The 15,681-nt window shown below is 36.5% G+C and overlaps 1 protein-coding gene across 1 annotated transcript in view; it reads right to left on the bottom strand.

Moving 5' to 3' along the window:
- The window catches only part of GALK2 (galactokinase 2), a 48,729-nt gene that overhangs the window by 28,909 nt on the left and 4,139 nt on the right, over nucleotides 1-15,681 (bottom strand). Inside the window, exons 3-5 of the mRNA XM_037394895.1 lie at nucleotides 15,492-15,615; nucleotides 11,654-11,744; nucleotides 8,609-8,755 (exon numbers count right to left, since the gene is read on the bottom strand). Coding sequence (XP_037250792.1) covers nucleotides 8,609-8,755; nucleotides 11,654-11,744; nucleotides 15,492-15,615 — 362 coding nt within the window. The remainder of the gene's footprint in view (nucleotides 1-8,608; nucleotides 8,756-11,653; nucleotides 11,745-15,491; nucleotides 15,616-15,681) is intronic.

The following is a 15,681-nucleotide window of genomic DNA, read 5'->3' on the forward strand; positions in this document are numbered from 1 at the left end:
GTGGCTTATTTCTCTCAAGAATATAGTCTCAGGGAAACCTTTGCAGGGTGAGTTTAAAACCTTTTTAAGATTATGGTAAAGAAAAGTGGAATAAAAAGATACTAAAATCAAAGTAAAAATGGATCTGAATAGTAGCATTATGACTCCAGGAAAAAAATTATGTCATCAGATGGATCAAAAATGTCGTTATACTAGCTGTTCTGTGATCCATGTATTTCTGTATTATTGTTCCAGGAAGTTGTTCCAATAGGACAGGTCATCATCTGTGAATAATAACGATCATGTGGACCTAACTCCTAAGCTGTCATCTACACTATTAAACAAGCAAAGTGATATATTTAATGTAGTAATTAAAAAAATAAAGCTCAAACATCAGGCTATGTTTCCCTTGCTCTCACCTCCCTGAAAAAAAACACAACAAACAAACTAGCCAAGAAGGGAAGTGCATATAATGCCCGTGAGTAAGTGAGGAATTGTCAGTATCTCCCCAGAATGTCAGGTTTTGATAAATTCCTGCGCTGAATGTGAATTCTGCACACTTACTTACCTACAATGGATTTCTTATATATTAGCTTGTCCAGACTGCCTTTTAATACATTAAAATTTTAACATGTAGATCCAGTAACTAGGACTTTTACTGGCCAGGTGAGAAACACCTCCTTTTGTTGATTATTAATATGCACCTGACTGGCTTCATTTAATACCTTCCGGCTGTTACAATGTGAAAGGCAATGAACACTCGATTCCTGCCCACTCCACCAATCACATTAATCACTTTATGGACCTCTAACACTTCCTCCTTCAAGTGCCTTTTTCCAAAGAGTCCTAGCTTACTTTTATGGAGGTCATTCTGTACCTTTGATCATCCATGCAGCTTTCCCCTGAATCTTTTTCAGTTTAACTTTCTTGGTTTGTAAGAAAGGAAAGAGGCAGACTTACAGCTTTTCTTAGACTACCTTAGAGTAAATGTCAACTCTATCTTTTGCTATTTTTATCTGGCAAATGAGCCACATAAAATATACATTCATTAGTGTTGCATAGACGTATGGTAATACAGTCTCAACCGGTTCAGCACTACTGCTCCAGCTCTTTCACTGAGGTCACTGTCCTGACACTATGGTCAACAGGAGAGATTTTGTGACCACATCAGCCACTCCTGTGCAAAGTCCCTTTGTTTAAAAACCTGCTTTGCAGTGGCATGGCTGAAGCAATCTGTTGGCTCTAGTGAGGTCTATAAAACTGAGGAATAGTAGCAGGGAAGCTGGGATGGAAACTTAGATATCTAAAGTTAGTCTAGCAATACCCTGAGCTGTATTGTACAACTGGTCTGTTCAGCCTCTGAACACAGGAGAGGGATGAGCATAACATGACAGTAGTAGTAGCTGGTAGGTGAGTTAAACCTTGAAATCTCCCTGGTCACCTCTCAAAAAACCACTAAATGTCACAGCTTTTGAATGCCAGACCCAGTATGACACACAAAAATGCGAACAGTACTTTTATAGCTGTTGGCAAGAACACGTGCCAGGTTGGCTGTGCTTCCGTGGGAGACATTTAGTATCAGTGAGTTACATGAGATATTAATAAATATTAATTATATATTTATTTTATATAATTATATCTATTAGAAAATACCTATTTTGGTATTATAATTAATATATATTAAGGTTTTGTTGCTGTTTATCCAACAAAAAAAGACACAACACATTAAATGAGAATATCCATAATTACAACAATATAAAGCAACATCATCAGGAGTAGAATCTCAATGCATAGAATTCACTCACTTGCCTAATAGGCAATTAAACATTAAGAAATCTATGCGAAGTAATAATCTATTTAAGGAAGCTGCTGTCCCTCAAGGATTTCAAAACTGAACTCTTAGATTTTAGACAAGTTTAGTTGGAGCATTTGGAAAAATCTAAAACTAACAATGTACAAAATGTATTTTTTTCAGGCTGTTCCCTTTCAGAAGCTTAATTCTAAAGTCTGCTCAGAATGTATCCTATTGCAGGAGGCAGTGCCTACCAGTTTGTCCACCAGGCAACTGGCCCCCATGTGCAGACCTAGGCTAGCCTTTGATCTAAGATCTCTACTAACTATCTCTGTTTTTTGTTTGAAACAATTTAAGGTTCTCCCTGATAAGAAGCAAGTCAATCTTGAGTTACAAAGACAGAAATTACTACCACTTAAATCTGTTTTTATCTTTCAGCCACAAGATTTCTATCCAGCATGCAGAAAGTCTAATCTGGGAAATCATATCAGTGGAGATATAATTTAGTCTGACAAAGAAGGGTTGTGATTTTCATTATTAGTTGCCTTATGTGTCATTACTTTAGATGGAGAGATTTATTGTAATAAGAACTCATCAATAGCTCTGCATCATGTTACCTTGGTTTGGATTTTTAATGGAAAAAGTGAGTTTTCAGTAAAATAATCCTTTTCACTAGTATGTATTTTTCTCTGCTTGTTTACACTTCAATATGAAACACCTAAAATTCAGGTTTTGATTTTCATCTGAGTATTTCTGGTCTTCCAGAAATGTTAAAGAACTGATAAAAAAGTATTTTTCAGACTGTTTCCAGGCACAATCCAACACTGTATTTGAATTGGCCACATACACCCTGATACTTCAGCAGCATGATAAATTATGAACCATCTGCTACAGCTCATTTGATTCTCTGTTGCCCCATCATTTTAGTTTCTCTTAGTTTGATGTTATTGATGATGAACATGAAGGCCTAAATGTACAAAGGTATTTAGGTATCCGAGGAATAATGAAAGTGAACAGATGATCACTTGTAAAAAAATTCCTAAATATAGAAACCTAAAGAAATAGCTAAGTGAGAACAGATAAGGGAGTTTCACCTTTAATAGTCCCCTGGCTCACAAAGAGGCCAAGGGCCGACTGCTCCAATTTTCACTCATGCAATGGGTCTGGACAGTATGTAAACTGTGACAGAATTTGTCCCTATATAACTGTCACTGTCAATATGCTCCATACCGGTGATCAATCCCTTTCAATCTCACATAGACCTTTAAAGAAGTAAACTCGTGTAAGACTAAACCCCTTAAAAGAGTAAGACAATTAGTGAGTAGGAGACAGGCAAATATTTGTTAGTAAAACAGAATTAGTGTTGCTTAGTACTTTTTTGGAACAGCTCACCCTACATTACCCAGAAACTTGATATATACAAATCCAGAATGACAGCAGCCAAAACAAAGCAACCTTCTCTATAAAATGATAGTATTAAATTACATCTGCCTCAGAGGTTTTATGTAAGTTCATTTTGGTGAAAATTAAACATGCTAGATTTTCTGCGTATACCAATGCAGGAGTAGTAATAGCTAATCTTTAAAATAAAGACAGTTTTCGTCCTGTTTTAAATTTTATTGTTTGTGAAGGGAAGCTCCATGAAAAAAATACGTTTGTTAATACATGTTATTTTTAGACTGTCATTTTCAGTGCTCCAAAAGTCTCTTCAGCATGCAAATTTAAGTGACTGGAGTATTTAAATACCTATTGAGCCAAAAGTCCAGTACGTACATTTACTCTCTCATTAACAATTTGGCCAGTTCAATCTGAAAAGTCACTCAGTCTGCTGCTTCCCTTTACAAGTAATGTTGGTCATTTTATGGCAAATTTAGTGTAGGTTTTCTATGAAATTCTACAGGGTTTGGTTCACAGCACAAAGGACAGAAAATAGAGAAGAAACATTTCCAGATAAAGAAGAGTATTTTAGAGTAAGATGAAAACATTCTCTATCACTTAAGGCATATTTAATGTCGTTAGATGGTGATTTTTTTTTTAATCTGTGCACATTTTATGCATATGTATATATATGAAAAGAATTTCTGAAATACAAGGCACTATGTTTCATTTCTTAAGGTATAAAATGATGCCCAAATTTTGAGGTTATTTTTACCACCAGAAATGTCCTTATTTTTTGTATCTGGTCTTGACTAGAAATAGATTGCTGAAAGTCACCATCTGCTTCCAGTTTGCATACAAAACCCCAATTAGCTAAACTTCATATATGTTTTGCAAGGTAATTATGCTTACTCTTTTTCAAAATGGGAAAATATTTGTCAGATAGTATCTGGATGTCCTCATAAGCACAGCAATCTTAGCTTGACTTTGTCTGCCCTCTAACATGCTCAAATAGGAGGTTATCAATTTGGTTGATGAGAGATTACGGCCTTTGATTACCACTGCTCCGAAGTACTCTGCATTTCCCCTTGATTACAAACACACATGGTGAAACTTAACAAGTTAAAGAACCCTAGGTTTTAATTCCACAGGAAAAGAGAAACTTTAACGTTTCTCAATATTAACGGTACTTTAAAATACAGTATCTGTGTACCACTTTTTGTGTAAGCAATGTGAGTTTCTCATATAAATAACGTGAGCATGCATTTATCAAACATTTTTGATGCAGCAGTATTATAAAATCCTAACCAGTACTATCAGCACATGTTATTAATTTCAAAGTCACACTATCAATATGATTACTCACAGATTTCTTTGGCAGATAGCTAGATATTAAAGCCCTATTGCACATTAGAAAAATTATTAGGAAGTGGTAAAGTACTCGATTGAAGCCCTTTCCTTATTATATACAGGCTTCAGAAACAAAGTAGAAAGGATTCCAGTTGGCCTATCTATCCTCCCATTGAAATGAATGAATTACCAGGTATTGTAACTGTTTAATGTTGAATGTTTTGAAAATTCCGCACTCCAAGCCGTAGTTCGAGAAAATTTGAGCCAATGGACACTGTGCCATTACAGATTAGATTCAGGTCCTTTATTTATCATTCTGTCTGATATAAGATTTTTCTCAGTCTAGATAGAGCCAAAAATAATTCAACTTCCTATGCTCAACATTTCACATTAAATTAAATAAACCCTATTTGCTTTTGATCTATTTTTCCCAATAACTATGTGCACAGCTGCCCAGTCTTAGCAACAGAAAAAATGTTAGGGTGGCTGAACAGAACTTAGTACTGCAAGATTTAACATTTGGACAGCAACAATATCATCACATCTTTCAAGTAAATCTAGTTATTCAAAAGTACTAAGTGATTTTCTGTACTTATTAATTCCTACCATAAAACACAAAGCTGGGACAATTTAGAGCATTATTCTATTTCCTTTACAAAAAGTATCTTCTGATGAAAAGTTGTACAAAAGAATGATTTTGTAACAGTAAAATAAAAATCACTTTAAAATCAAAAGCTACTATTGAGTATTGCTGTTCTTTGAGTGATGCCAACACAGTCTTAGACTGGTATCCTGTTTGGAGGAGAAAAATGGATTCTTTTTAAAGATCGCATTCTAAATTTTCCATCTTGTTATTTGAATGCTATTGCACTGCTGCAACTGGTTAGCACTGCACATCTGGCTGAATTGTCTTGGACTGGTATTTTCCCTAAACTATTGTGTATGTGTGTGATGGGTTTTTTAAAAAAAATATTGTATGCACACTGAAACAATGCCCTATTGCAGACTGCTACACACAGTAATTAGTGAGAGCATTTTTTTTCTGATTTTGTTTTCAATGTCAAAAAAGTGCTATTTTTAAAGTAAGCCACCATGAAATTCTAGCCATGCTTTTACAATATTTTTCATTTTGGGTTTTTTTGGCTCTTTCATAGGCCCAAACTTCACACTGGAAGTGTTATCTCATAAAAGCTCTAAATTTCAATGACTTTTACTTTACAGCTACTATTTTAAACTCACATTTATCAGGAGTAAGAGCATATAACTAAAATATTCTTATAAAAATAGTTTCACAGAAACAAAACAGATAAATGTTCCATTCAGTAAAAGGTCAGTTTTTCATAACTTTGGCTACAGAAGCCCTACAATTCAGCCAAATTTGATTCCAAAGCCAATAGTTTCTATGTCCTGCTGCTACAGACCATCGTATTAAGATTTTGCAAAGTCCATCAGACTAATGAGGGGCAAAAAGTCAATCTTTTCTCATAAAATTACTACCATGACCAAATACTGTCACTTATAAATACTACCATTTACAACTTTTGCAACTGTTAAGCATTTGAAAAAAAAAAAGACAAAGGGGAGAGGTGAAGCGGTATTTCTTCCTTAAAAATAAACAAACACATAAATATCCGGAGCCCTAAAAATGCAAGGTCCTGGTTTGCTTTCTAGCAGAAAGGATCTGGAAAGCCCCTATTTCTGGTCAGCTAAGAATTCCCCTGCCATGAGGGGAGCTCCCAGCTGATACAGCCAGCATTACTAGATCCTGCACAGATACCATTTGACACCAGCACAGGATGCATTAGGAGCTGGAAAGAAGTGGCCAGAGCACGTTTTATACTTCTGAGGGCTTGCATGCCTAGATTGCTCTAATTTATACTCGGACTAGCTCTGCCTTATACAAGGCAGTTCTGTGAGGCTAAGCATAAATTCAGAGCAACAGAGAATCTGGATTTAGCTAGATATAAGAGGTCTCTAATGCTAAATCATAAATTAGCCAAGAAGACTGAACTTGGTTTTACTGTCCTGTAAGATTTGGGAAAACTTAAGAGTCTGGACAAAAGTAATCAGTCTTCAGAGCTGTCATCCTCTGTCTTAACCACCACAACCAGGTGTCTTGGTCTATGCAAGCACAGAGAACCTTGGTTACGTTGGCTATTGGGAATTCTGCTCTGTGCATTAATTGCTCATTTTTCCTCACAAGTGCAAAATATTTGGCTGCAGATAGCAAAATTTCCTGACAAAAATGTGCAATTGTGTCTCATGTGTTTGTCCAACTGCATTTGAGACACAAGATTAACTTTCAGCATGTTTTCCAAAGAGCAAGCAGAAGAGATTTCGGGTTGATTGAACAGGACACATGAGGAGAAGGAAAGACATTCAGTGGAGTCTCTCTCTTCCTTCTGTTCCCCCACAAGAAAATGCCAAAAGGAGTTTTGCACCTTTCTTTAGAACAGGTCTGGCATAATGCTGGCCAGTACTCCCAAGCCTTGTGCAAATTCAGCTCAAGATACACACTGTATCATTTATGCTCTGAAGAAAGCTGTGCAGTATTTCTTGGAATAATGAAAACCTGGCTTCTGGTTTTCCAAATACAGATTTCTACTACCTAGTAAAATGTGGGCTTTCTTGACCTCTGTCAGTTTAATGGATTTTGCAGATGCCCAATTTCTGAACACATGCTTTCCAGTGATTTTGATCTGTAGTTCCCAAGCTTAGCTCATTTGATTACCACCATCAGAGACGGTGGTGCCCTGTAATAAGACCACCTATGCAAAACCAGAAGCTTCTAGCCAGGCCAGGTAGGCATGTATAAAGAAGCATGTCTGCCACCTCCAACCCTCTTACTTCAAAGTCTCGTTCATCAAAGTGGGATCCTCAGTTCCATACTTTCATCTGCCACTGCACTACGTGTCTCACCTCAGAAACTAGAGCCGCTGTTAAATGTCCGGTCCCTTACCTACCTTTTGACACACAGTGCACTAACACAAAGCAGGGTGACAGTGAATGTAGCCACATCCTCCTACATTAAAAAGTCAGCCTGCCTCGCAAGCCCTGCTTCTTTCTGCCTTAACCCTGCCCGATACCGTCCTGAAGCAAGCACTGCGCTCTGCAGTGTGGGATGGAGCACTTACCGCTGAGCAGATCGCTGCAGCTGCAGCTACATAGAGAAGTAAGTCACAACTGATAAGCAAAAACTTCTGTGTGGATCTGTTTACCTCCTGGCTCAGGTAAATGCTTGTACACAAGCACAGTTAAAAGCTGCCATCATCATGTACCACTTTAAGTTGGCTTTGTACCACAATTTGGGAATGTCTGCCTTAGACAATAGGCACAAATATGCATAACAAGTCACATTTAGATCTGTTCTTTTCTCTTCCTGACAATGTTCTAATTTAAGATCCTAGTTTCACTTAACCAGACATTTTTACTGGAGAGAACTTCATTCCCATATGGCACCTTCAAGGACCATGACTCCTCCAGAAATCAGTATTACATGAGCCAAATTCTATTAACAGTTGTACTGGTAACAGGTCACATACTTGGGGTTTGTTTTTAGACTAATGTTTGTTTAAAAAAGTGAGGAATACATTTTGGATTGTAAATATGTTCGTTCCAAAAAACCTGTGAAGAGAATAAGGAGAGTCAGATGGAAGGATTTTACCTCCACTTTGTGCTGATTATATAATTTATCAAGAAATTGTTCCACAGGCCTCCAACACATGCTCTGCTGTTAAAGCCATGAAAAGTCATTCAGGGAGAGGGTAAAGGCCTCGGGGGTGTGGTCCACATGCTTCAGCACATATATCCTCAGTCCTGGCCTGCAGATAGCACATCTGGTCCAGGCATGGACCTGATGGTTGGCCAAAATACAGGCTTACAATAATGCTCCTTTTTTCAGCTTTAATGTAAGCCTGTTTTCTTGCCAAATTCAAATCCTGCCAAAATTTGGCCAAAGATGTTTGCTCAGTTGTGCAATATCTGAAGTTTATATCCAACAACTCCTTGCAAAAACAATTGTATCGTGTTTTTAATGTTTACAAGTATTAACAATATTTAATTTTAAGTAGAATTTTACTGCTGACACTCTCGTGTTTTACAGTAAATTACCTTAGAGAGGGTTTTTCCATTAGCTCTTAGTGTCACGAGTCCTGCACAGCACACCAAAGCACTGGAGCTAGAGAGACCAGAACTTGGAGGGATGGTTCCATCTAGCAGACAATTCATTCCAGTTGGGTTATTAAGACCAAAATGTTCCTAACAATGAAAAAATAAACAATCTCAGTTTCAAGTACAGACAGGCTCAGGCTTGCAATTATCTGATACTTCGAAAGAGAATCTTTCTGCTGAGTTGCTGGAACCAAGGACCTGCTTCTGGTATCTCCAAAATAAAGCAAAAGTCTCATTCTACTCCTTAAAAACAAAGCCAATGGTACGGCTTTAGCCAAAGGTATGTCTGCAATTCCTGTACACAAACATATATGAGCTGACAGAACTGTACCCCAAGCAGAATTCAGTATGGGCTAAACGCCCAAGAATTTACGAAGCTTCGTGGGTGGGTTTTGCAGCAACTGGCTCTGCTCTGAGCTGCCGTAGTGACAGTACCAGAGGTTAACAATCATTTTATACCCTACTTTTGTCCTTTTCTCCACAGCTCCTCACTTAAAGCATCCTGAAGAGCTTAAGGTCCACTTCATGCTTCACTTCTAATGCTGGCATGTGGTTATAGGGAGCCACATCACGCTGATGGGGAACTAGTAGCCATGCAGCTGTATTCAAAGCCGGATACTCCTACCTCCTGAAGTACTCACGGGACTGACACTGAGAAAACCACAATGGTACATGAAGGACACTATGCTTTATGAGGCACAAAGGCATACCTACCAGCGGTGATGGGTCTCTGTCATGCTATTCTTAGAATAAAGTTTAAAATATAGACACACATGATAGATATCACAGATAATACATTTAATCCAGAAGTCATAAATCCTCATGTACATGCTCTTTTAATTACTCTTTAGTTGCTTTGTCTTTTTATTTATAATAACTTTAATATAAGTTACTCTCTGTTGTTAGTTTGAAATAAACATGCAGTACTTATTAAGAAATCATTGAATGTATATGGGGGGGTATATGAGTGGCTACGTTCCGATACAGATTCATACGTCAATAAACTATTTTACCATGTCAATAATCAGAAAAAATAGCAATGCTCCCATAAAGAAATGCCCACCTTCAAAAAGATTTCTGCTATTTTTCCTGTAACAACTTCAACCATAAATGCAAATGGTAGAGATCAGCAAACACAAAGAAGGTTAATGTCTTCTACCATCACTTCAAATTATTTTAAGTTTCCCTTTCTACAAATATAAGGGAATTCATACCTAAAATACTTCTGATGCCCATGCCCCTTCATGAACAACACTAGCCATGCTTGTTCAAAAACAGAAAATGCTTGAGTAACCAGAAACTGATCCACAGTTTCTGGATTGTCTTGAATGTGAATCAGGCTTGCAAACTTATCACGCAATGTTTAAATAGAAAACGTACTTCAGTTTCAAAAATGAAAATGGACTTTGCCAAGGTCTGCAATAGTTCTGTCCCAAAAGGATAGCGTGTTCAACTTAATATAAACAGATTATCCCGCTGGACCCTCTGAGTACTTGTATTTCAGTGTTTCTTAAGTCTGTAACATTTATGCTTATTTTCTGCCAGTGCTAGAGTCTGCAAACCTGCTTTGCAAATTGACGTTCCAGTATGAAAACTTGTCCTTAGGAAACAAACCTCAGTAGCAGACTGCAAAATAAATAAAGTCAATTGGTCATGCTAGCCTTAATATAAGAAAGAATATATCGTAAAGAAACCTAATCTATATCTCTACAGTCAATGCAATTTAAATGCCTGGGTTACTGAGCAGTATAAAATTGAAAATACTCATGTTACTGCAAAGATAATTAATTTACTGGGGTCTAAGCATAGGGGTAGGGGTCTGTTCAAGAACTGTGGATTGTAATAAAGTGATTTGTGGCACTGATTGTTCCAAATTTTGTATTTTGAAGACTCATTGTGGCAGGTTTGAAGCAGGCTTTGTTGGCTGTCTGCAGTGCTTTACCTATTGGATCCTCCTGTGGCTTGACCTAATGGCCTATCCTGAGGCAAGCTTCACGTGCTTTAAAAAGCACATTTACCCATCATTTGGGCAGGCTGTGGTGACCTGCTCCTGACCTAGCCATCACTGTTTATCCCATCTGCCCTTCCAGAAACATCACTGGATTGACATCCAGCTGAGAAGTCACCATGTTTTTTCCTCAAAGGGCCATGAATCACCTGCAATCAGCAGGTGAGATTTATAGGAAGCCTCAATTTTGAGTTCAGGCTGCCTCCCAGGACAACGTGGTTGATGATCAGCACTTGGTTTCACAAGCAGTTCAGTCTTCAAGTCAGTCTGGAGACAGGCTAGCTCACAAAAGAGAAGATAAAGCTCAAATGAGCAGACAGGAAAATGTCTGCCTGTTTGGTGTTCCTGCGTTTACCGTAAGTGTGCTGTTTCCTGCATAGCTGTACTCAAGAAATTGTGAAAATTCCATTCAAATTCCACACATTGAAAATCCAGATAAATAATGCTTCTTACTGGAATACTTCTTCTCTATGCTGTTTACTTACTTTTTACATTTTCTTTTACCTACTGCATGAGTCAGCTTCACTCAGTTGTTATGCACAACTTGTAAGTTTCCAACACTAATGAAAATTAATGTTTTTTAAAATGTTTCCATGGGAAGAAAACAACTAAAATACAATCTTTGTATCCTGACAGACAAGTCTCCGAACCTTCTTAAAAGCAATTTTCAATTAGATGATTCCATTGGAAAGCATTCTTTTTAACTTCAAAATCCAGAAATGTCATCTTGATGGTGAGTTTGATCCTAACTTTACTAAATAATTATTTGCTATTATAATTTATGTAATAAAAATAGTGCTCTGCAAATACTTTACAACAAACCCGCTCATATCTCCTCTTAAAATTTTAACATAAAAACACTTAACTGTATGTCAAGAAAAGCTATAGAATAAAGGGAAGTACTTTGAGGGCGAATAGGTACACTTCTTGTATTTTAATTCTATATTAATTTCATGAGTTAAATGGATTTGGCTTACCTGAATACCCTTCAGCCCACACAGGAAGTAGTTATACCATTGAGGCTTCGTTTTGTTAATCTGAATATTATTAACAGTAGTACTGAAATCCCTGCAAAAACAGAAAACCCTTGAGGCTTTAATTTGTCAATAAATTTAGTTTGAAAAAACATGGCTTATTACTGCCACCTGCTGATGAACAAAAACATTCCGATGCTAGTTTTTTTCAGTGCAATGTTTTTCAGGGTTTTTTTGTACAGATCTTCTTTATTACTCAATTCTATAAGGCTATTTTAGAAGGAAGCGTAAGAATTTTTGCCTAAGTTATAGAATTTATTAAATAAATTCAGAAATAGAGCTGCATTTGGCATCCTTAATGAGCGCAGCATGCCTTCTATCAGATGCATGTATGTTCTCTTGATCTCTCACAGAAGTGAAAATCTAAATAATCGTATCCTGTCAAACCTAGAATGGAGATAAATACACTTCAGGCTCACTGGTAATGCCATAATCAGGAATTCATTACCTTTGCTCTGAATGGCACTTCAATTAAACAGGCAACTAATGCAGCAAAATTACATTTTGTATGTTACAAGCCATAATTAAAATAAATTATTTTAAAATAGTTAATCTATTTCCTCCAGGATTACTCTGATAATGGTTTTCCTACTCCATGTTCCTTTCAAAATAATAAAAATGGTAAGCCTGAATGTGCCTAAGGAAACTAACGCCACAGATAGGTGCTGTCAAAATGGGCGTGGAGTGATGCACAAAGGCCTCAGAGGTGCCTGCATTACTCACCAAGAAGCACAATTTGTTTAGAAGTCTATACAGTTGAATGCCCAATAACTGTAACTACCTGGTGTCATTACAGCAGATGCCCAACACAGAGAGAGGAAAGGCATCAAGAAAGTTAAGAAAAGCTAACAAAAAATACTCAAATGTTGCAGGCTAAGCTGTGCTTTACAAGCAAGGTGTGCCAAACAGTATGAACAGAGGCAGCTGAATTCCCTGGAAATATTTAGGTTTAATGGGAATAAAAACACTTTCAAGAAATTATACAGCAGGGGACAGTCTGCAGCTGCTAAGAGAATGGATTTTTTCATTCTTACATTAGTCCCAGTCTGTATCTGTAAACTATATATGTTAATGATGTGTTGTTTTTATTTTTATACAAAAAAATACTGCTACTTAACACCTGTAATGAATACCAGTATGAAGGTGGTTTATTGGTAAGTATTCTGTTACCTACGGGGGAATGGTTATACTAATATAAAGCATTGCATCTTTACAGTGATATAATTGTCTTGAAACAACGGCTGAAAACTTCACTTTATTCTGTCAATGAAAGGCTGCAATTTTGTGTTATGCAACCCCAAACCTGACAACCCATGTAAAAATGGACCCACACTCCTGCTTCCTTTTCGTATAGTCTAATGCTAGCTATGCTGCAGTAAGCTACTCGTATTACTGATCTACAACCTAGTCCTAGCTCAGTGTTAGATGAACGATCTTACTCTTTAAGTATCAACTTAGAATTACCATTTTATATGTTATACATGCAATTTCAACATTGAATACAGTGCCAAAATATCAGAGATTGGTGTATAGTTTAACATGTAAGTTGTCTTTCAATAAGAACTGGTCAAAATAGTGCCCCTTACAGGGCTTTATCAACAATACATCATCAAAGAATTGTATAGTTAGTGTCAGAAATTACTGGGGTTTCCAGAGTAACACAAAAGATCTGAAAGTGATTATTGAGATTATGATACAAGGGAAGTTTGAGAATAGCTGTAAATTCTTCCCATTTGAGAGTCATGTGTAACTATCTCCTAGAGAATAAAACATCATTTTGCTTATGAATATAATAAAATAACCAAAATTACTTGTAAAAAAGAAAATACTTGTCAGAAGTCATGAAGATTAAAAAAATGCTGTATTTGCTTATCTTATTTTCTACAATAATCCTAAATTGTTCTTGTAAAAAACCAAAGTTGATGGAAATCATGCGCGAAAGTGATTAACCGAAAGCAAATTTGAAGTCCTCTTTCCCTCAAAAAAAGAGTTCTACAGTATTTTATCATTGTAATTCTTTTTATACAATCAGACAAAGTAAAACATCAGTTAACAGGAAGGCATATAGTATATTTGCTGGTTCTCAAGATAAAATAATGACTGCTTAAAATGCACTTTGCTCATTTCTGCAATCTTCTCGCATAGAAAATGAAAGAAAAATTGGCTTGGATTTTGGCAGCTTTCATATGGATATCATTCACACAAACGCAGAATGTGGGTTTGTCAAGATCCCCAGAATCCTTAAGTCTGGTTTTTTTGTTATCATATTCAATTTGTTATAAAAACCAATTCCTAAATGGCCAAGCTTTATCTTAAATCAGTAAATCTTGAGGCTTGCCTTCGACCCTCCTGCTGGAAGGTAAGCAGTTTGATATAAGAAACTTTTAATAAAATATGCAATTGGGAAAAACATACCCATAAAGTAAAAATACTCTGATATTGTCTGTTCTAGCCTTTCTGTTTTAAAAGAATTCTTGGAAAAGCTTGCCCCTCCTCCAAGCTACATATAAGCATTCCAATCTTTCTGTATAATTAGAAGAGGTGAGATTTTGAGTAGTGTGAAAAAAAACCCATGTGGTTGAGGTGTTTCTTACTGCTTGAATAGTAATTAATCCTTATTTTGGTGAGACCGATTTGGCTCTTTCTCACAGAACCTCACTGCCTTGTCAATCTTAGTTTATCTATTTGAGTTCTCTGTAAAATAAATCTGACTTCAAAAAAAGATTGTCAAGTTTTGCCACAGGATGGAAACTGATTGATAATTATCATCCTCTGGTATTTCTGAAGGCATTTTGAGAAGTATCATGTCAGATATTCTCTGTACAAGTACTTCTCAATTACAGAGATGTTATGTGAAGGGGAGGTATTGGGAACTTCTAAAGACTAACTTTTTAATACCATTTTAGCACAAAGAACATAAAAGGCATCTGATCATTTCAGATGATTGATGATGAAACATACCTATGTGTTTTTTCTTGCAACCTGTTCTCTGTCTTGTTTTGCCTAAAAGCTAACATCTACTGTCAGTGTAGAAGAGGGCTACAGAACTGTTACATGTTTTACCAGTTCACAAAACAAGAATGAAACAGGAAATTGTGATTCTACGGAGGCTTATGGTTAGTCCTTGTTTGCCAAAGGCCTATACATATGCATTCACCACAGGCATAAATCTACCAGTGTAACAGGCTGGGAAAAAGAGATATACTGTCAACAGTTTTGTTATGTGGTGTAACATTCAAAGTGTTGAAAAATACTCCTTTGTTATGAAATTATGGGCATGTTTTAGCTTTGTTTTTAAGCAACAGTGTCTCAACAAAACAAGCGATGCTTAATGGTGTATTCTGAGGCCTATTCTCACTTTATGGTTTAAAATACACAATTTCAAACTGAAGCCAGAGCAGACATAAAAATATAGTGACTGTGTATGCAATCTGAATTCAAAGGCTGTAATTCGAGATTTGGTAGAAACTGTAGGTACCTTATGAGAAGGTCATTTCAATTGTGATGTAATGTGCCAAAGCTTAAAGACCAAGTGAAAATATTTATCTTTTGGTTACTGCTTTATTTAGCATCCATTGGAAGACACAAGCAGTGAGTCTATTGCTCAAAACTAATATGCACAGCGTAGAGTCAATGACATTCCATCTGCTCATATAATTCATTTTACACCTTAAGCTCTATATTGCAATGGAGGTTTGTCAGATCTCTGAAAACTTAACCTGTATTGCAATTGCATAAAGAGGTTCATAAAAACTAATGAATAAACAAAGTAATTACTTACAAGTACAAAGAATTGGTATTTGCCAGTTGCACAACTTGAGTTTTTACAGGTTCTACTGCAATCAGGATATCTTGTTCTATAGCCATAGGGAGCACAGCATAACCACAGTAGTCTATATGTTCTCCTACCAAAGAAACATACAATTAATATACTTTGGAGTAATTCTTTCTAGAATAGCAGTAACAGGGCT

This window comes from Falco rusticolus, chromosome 7 (assembly GCF_015220075.1).
Source record: "Falco rusticolus isolate bFalRus1 chromosome 7, bFalRus1.pri, whole genome shotgun sequence".
Lineage (NCBI taxonomy): Eukaryota > Metazoa > Chordata > Aves > Falconiformes > Falconidae > Falco > Falco rusticolus.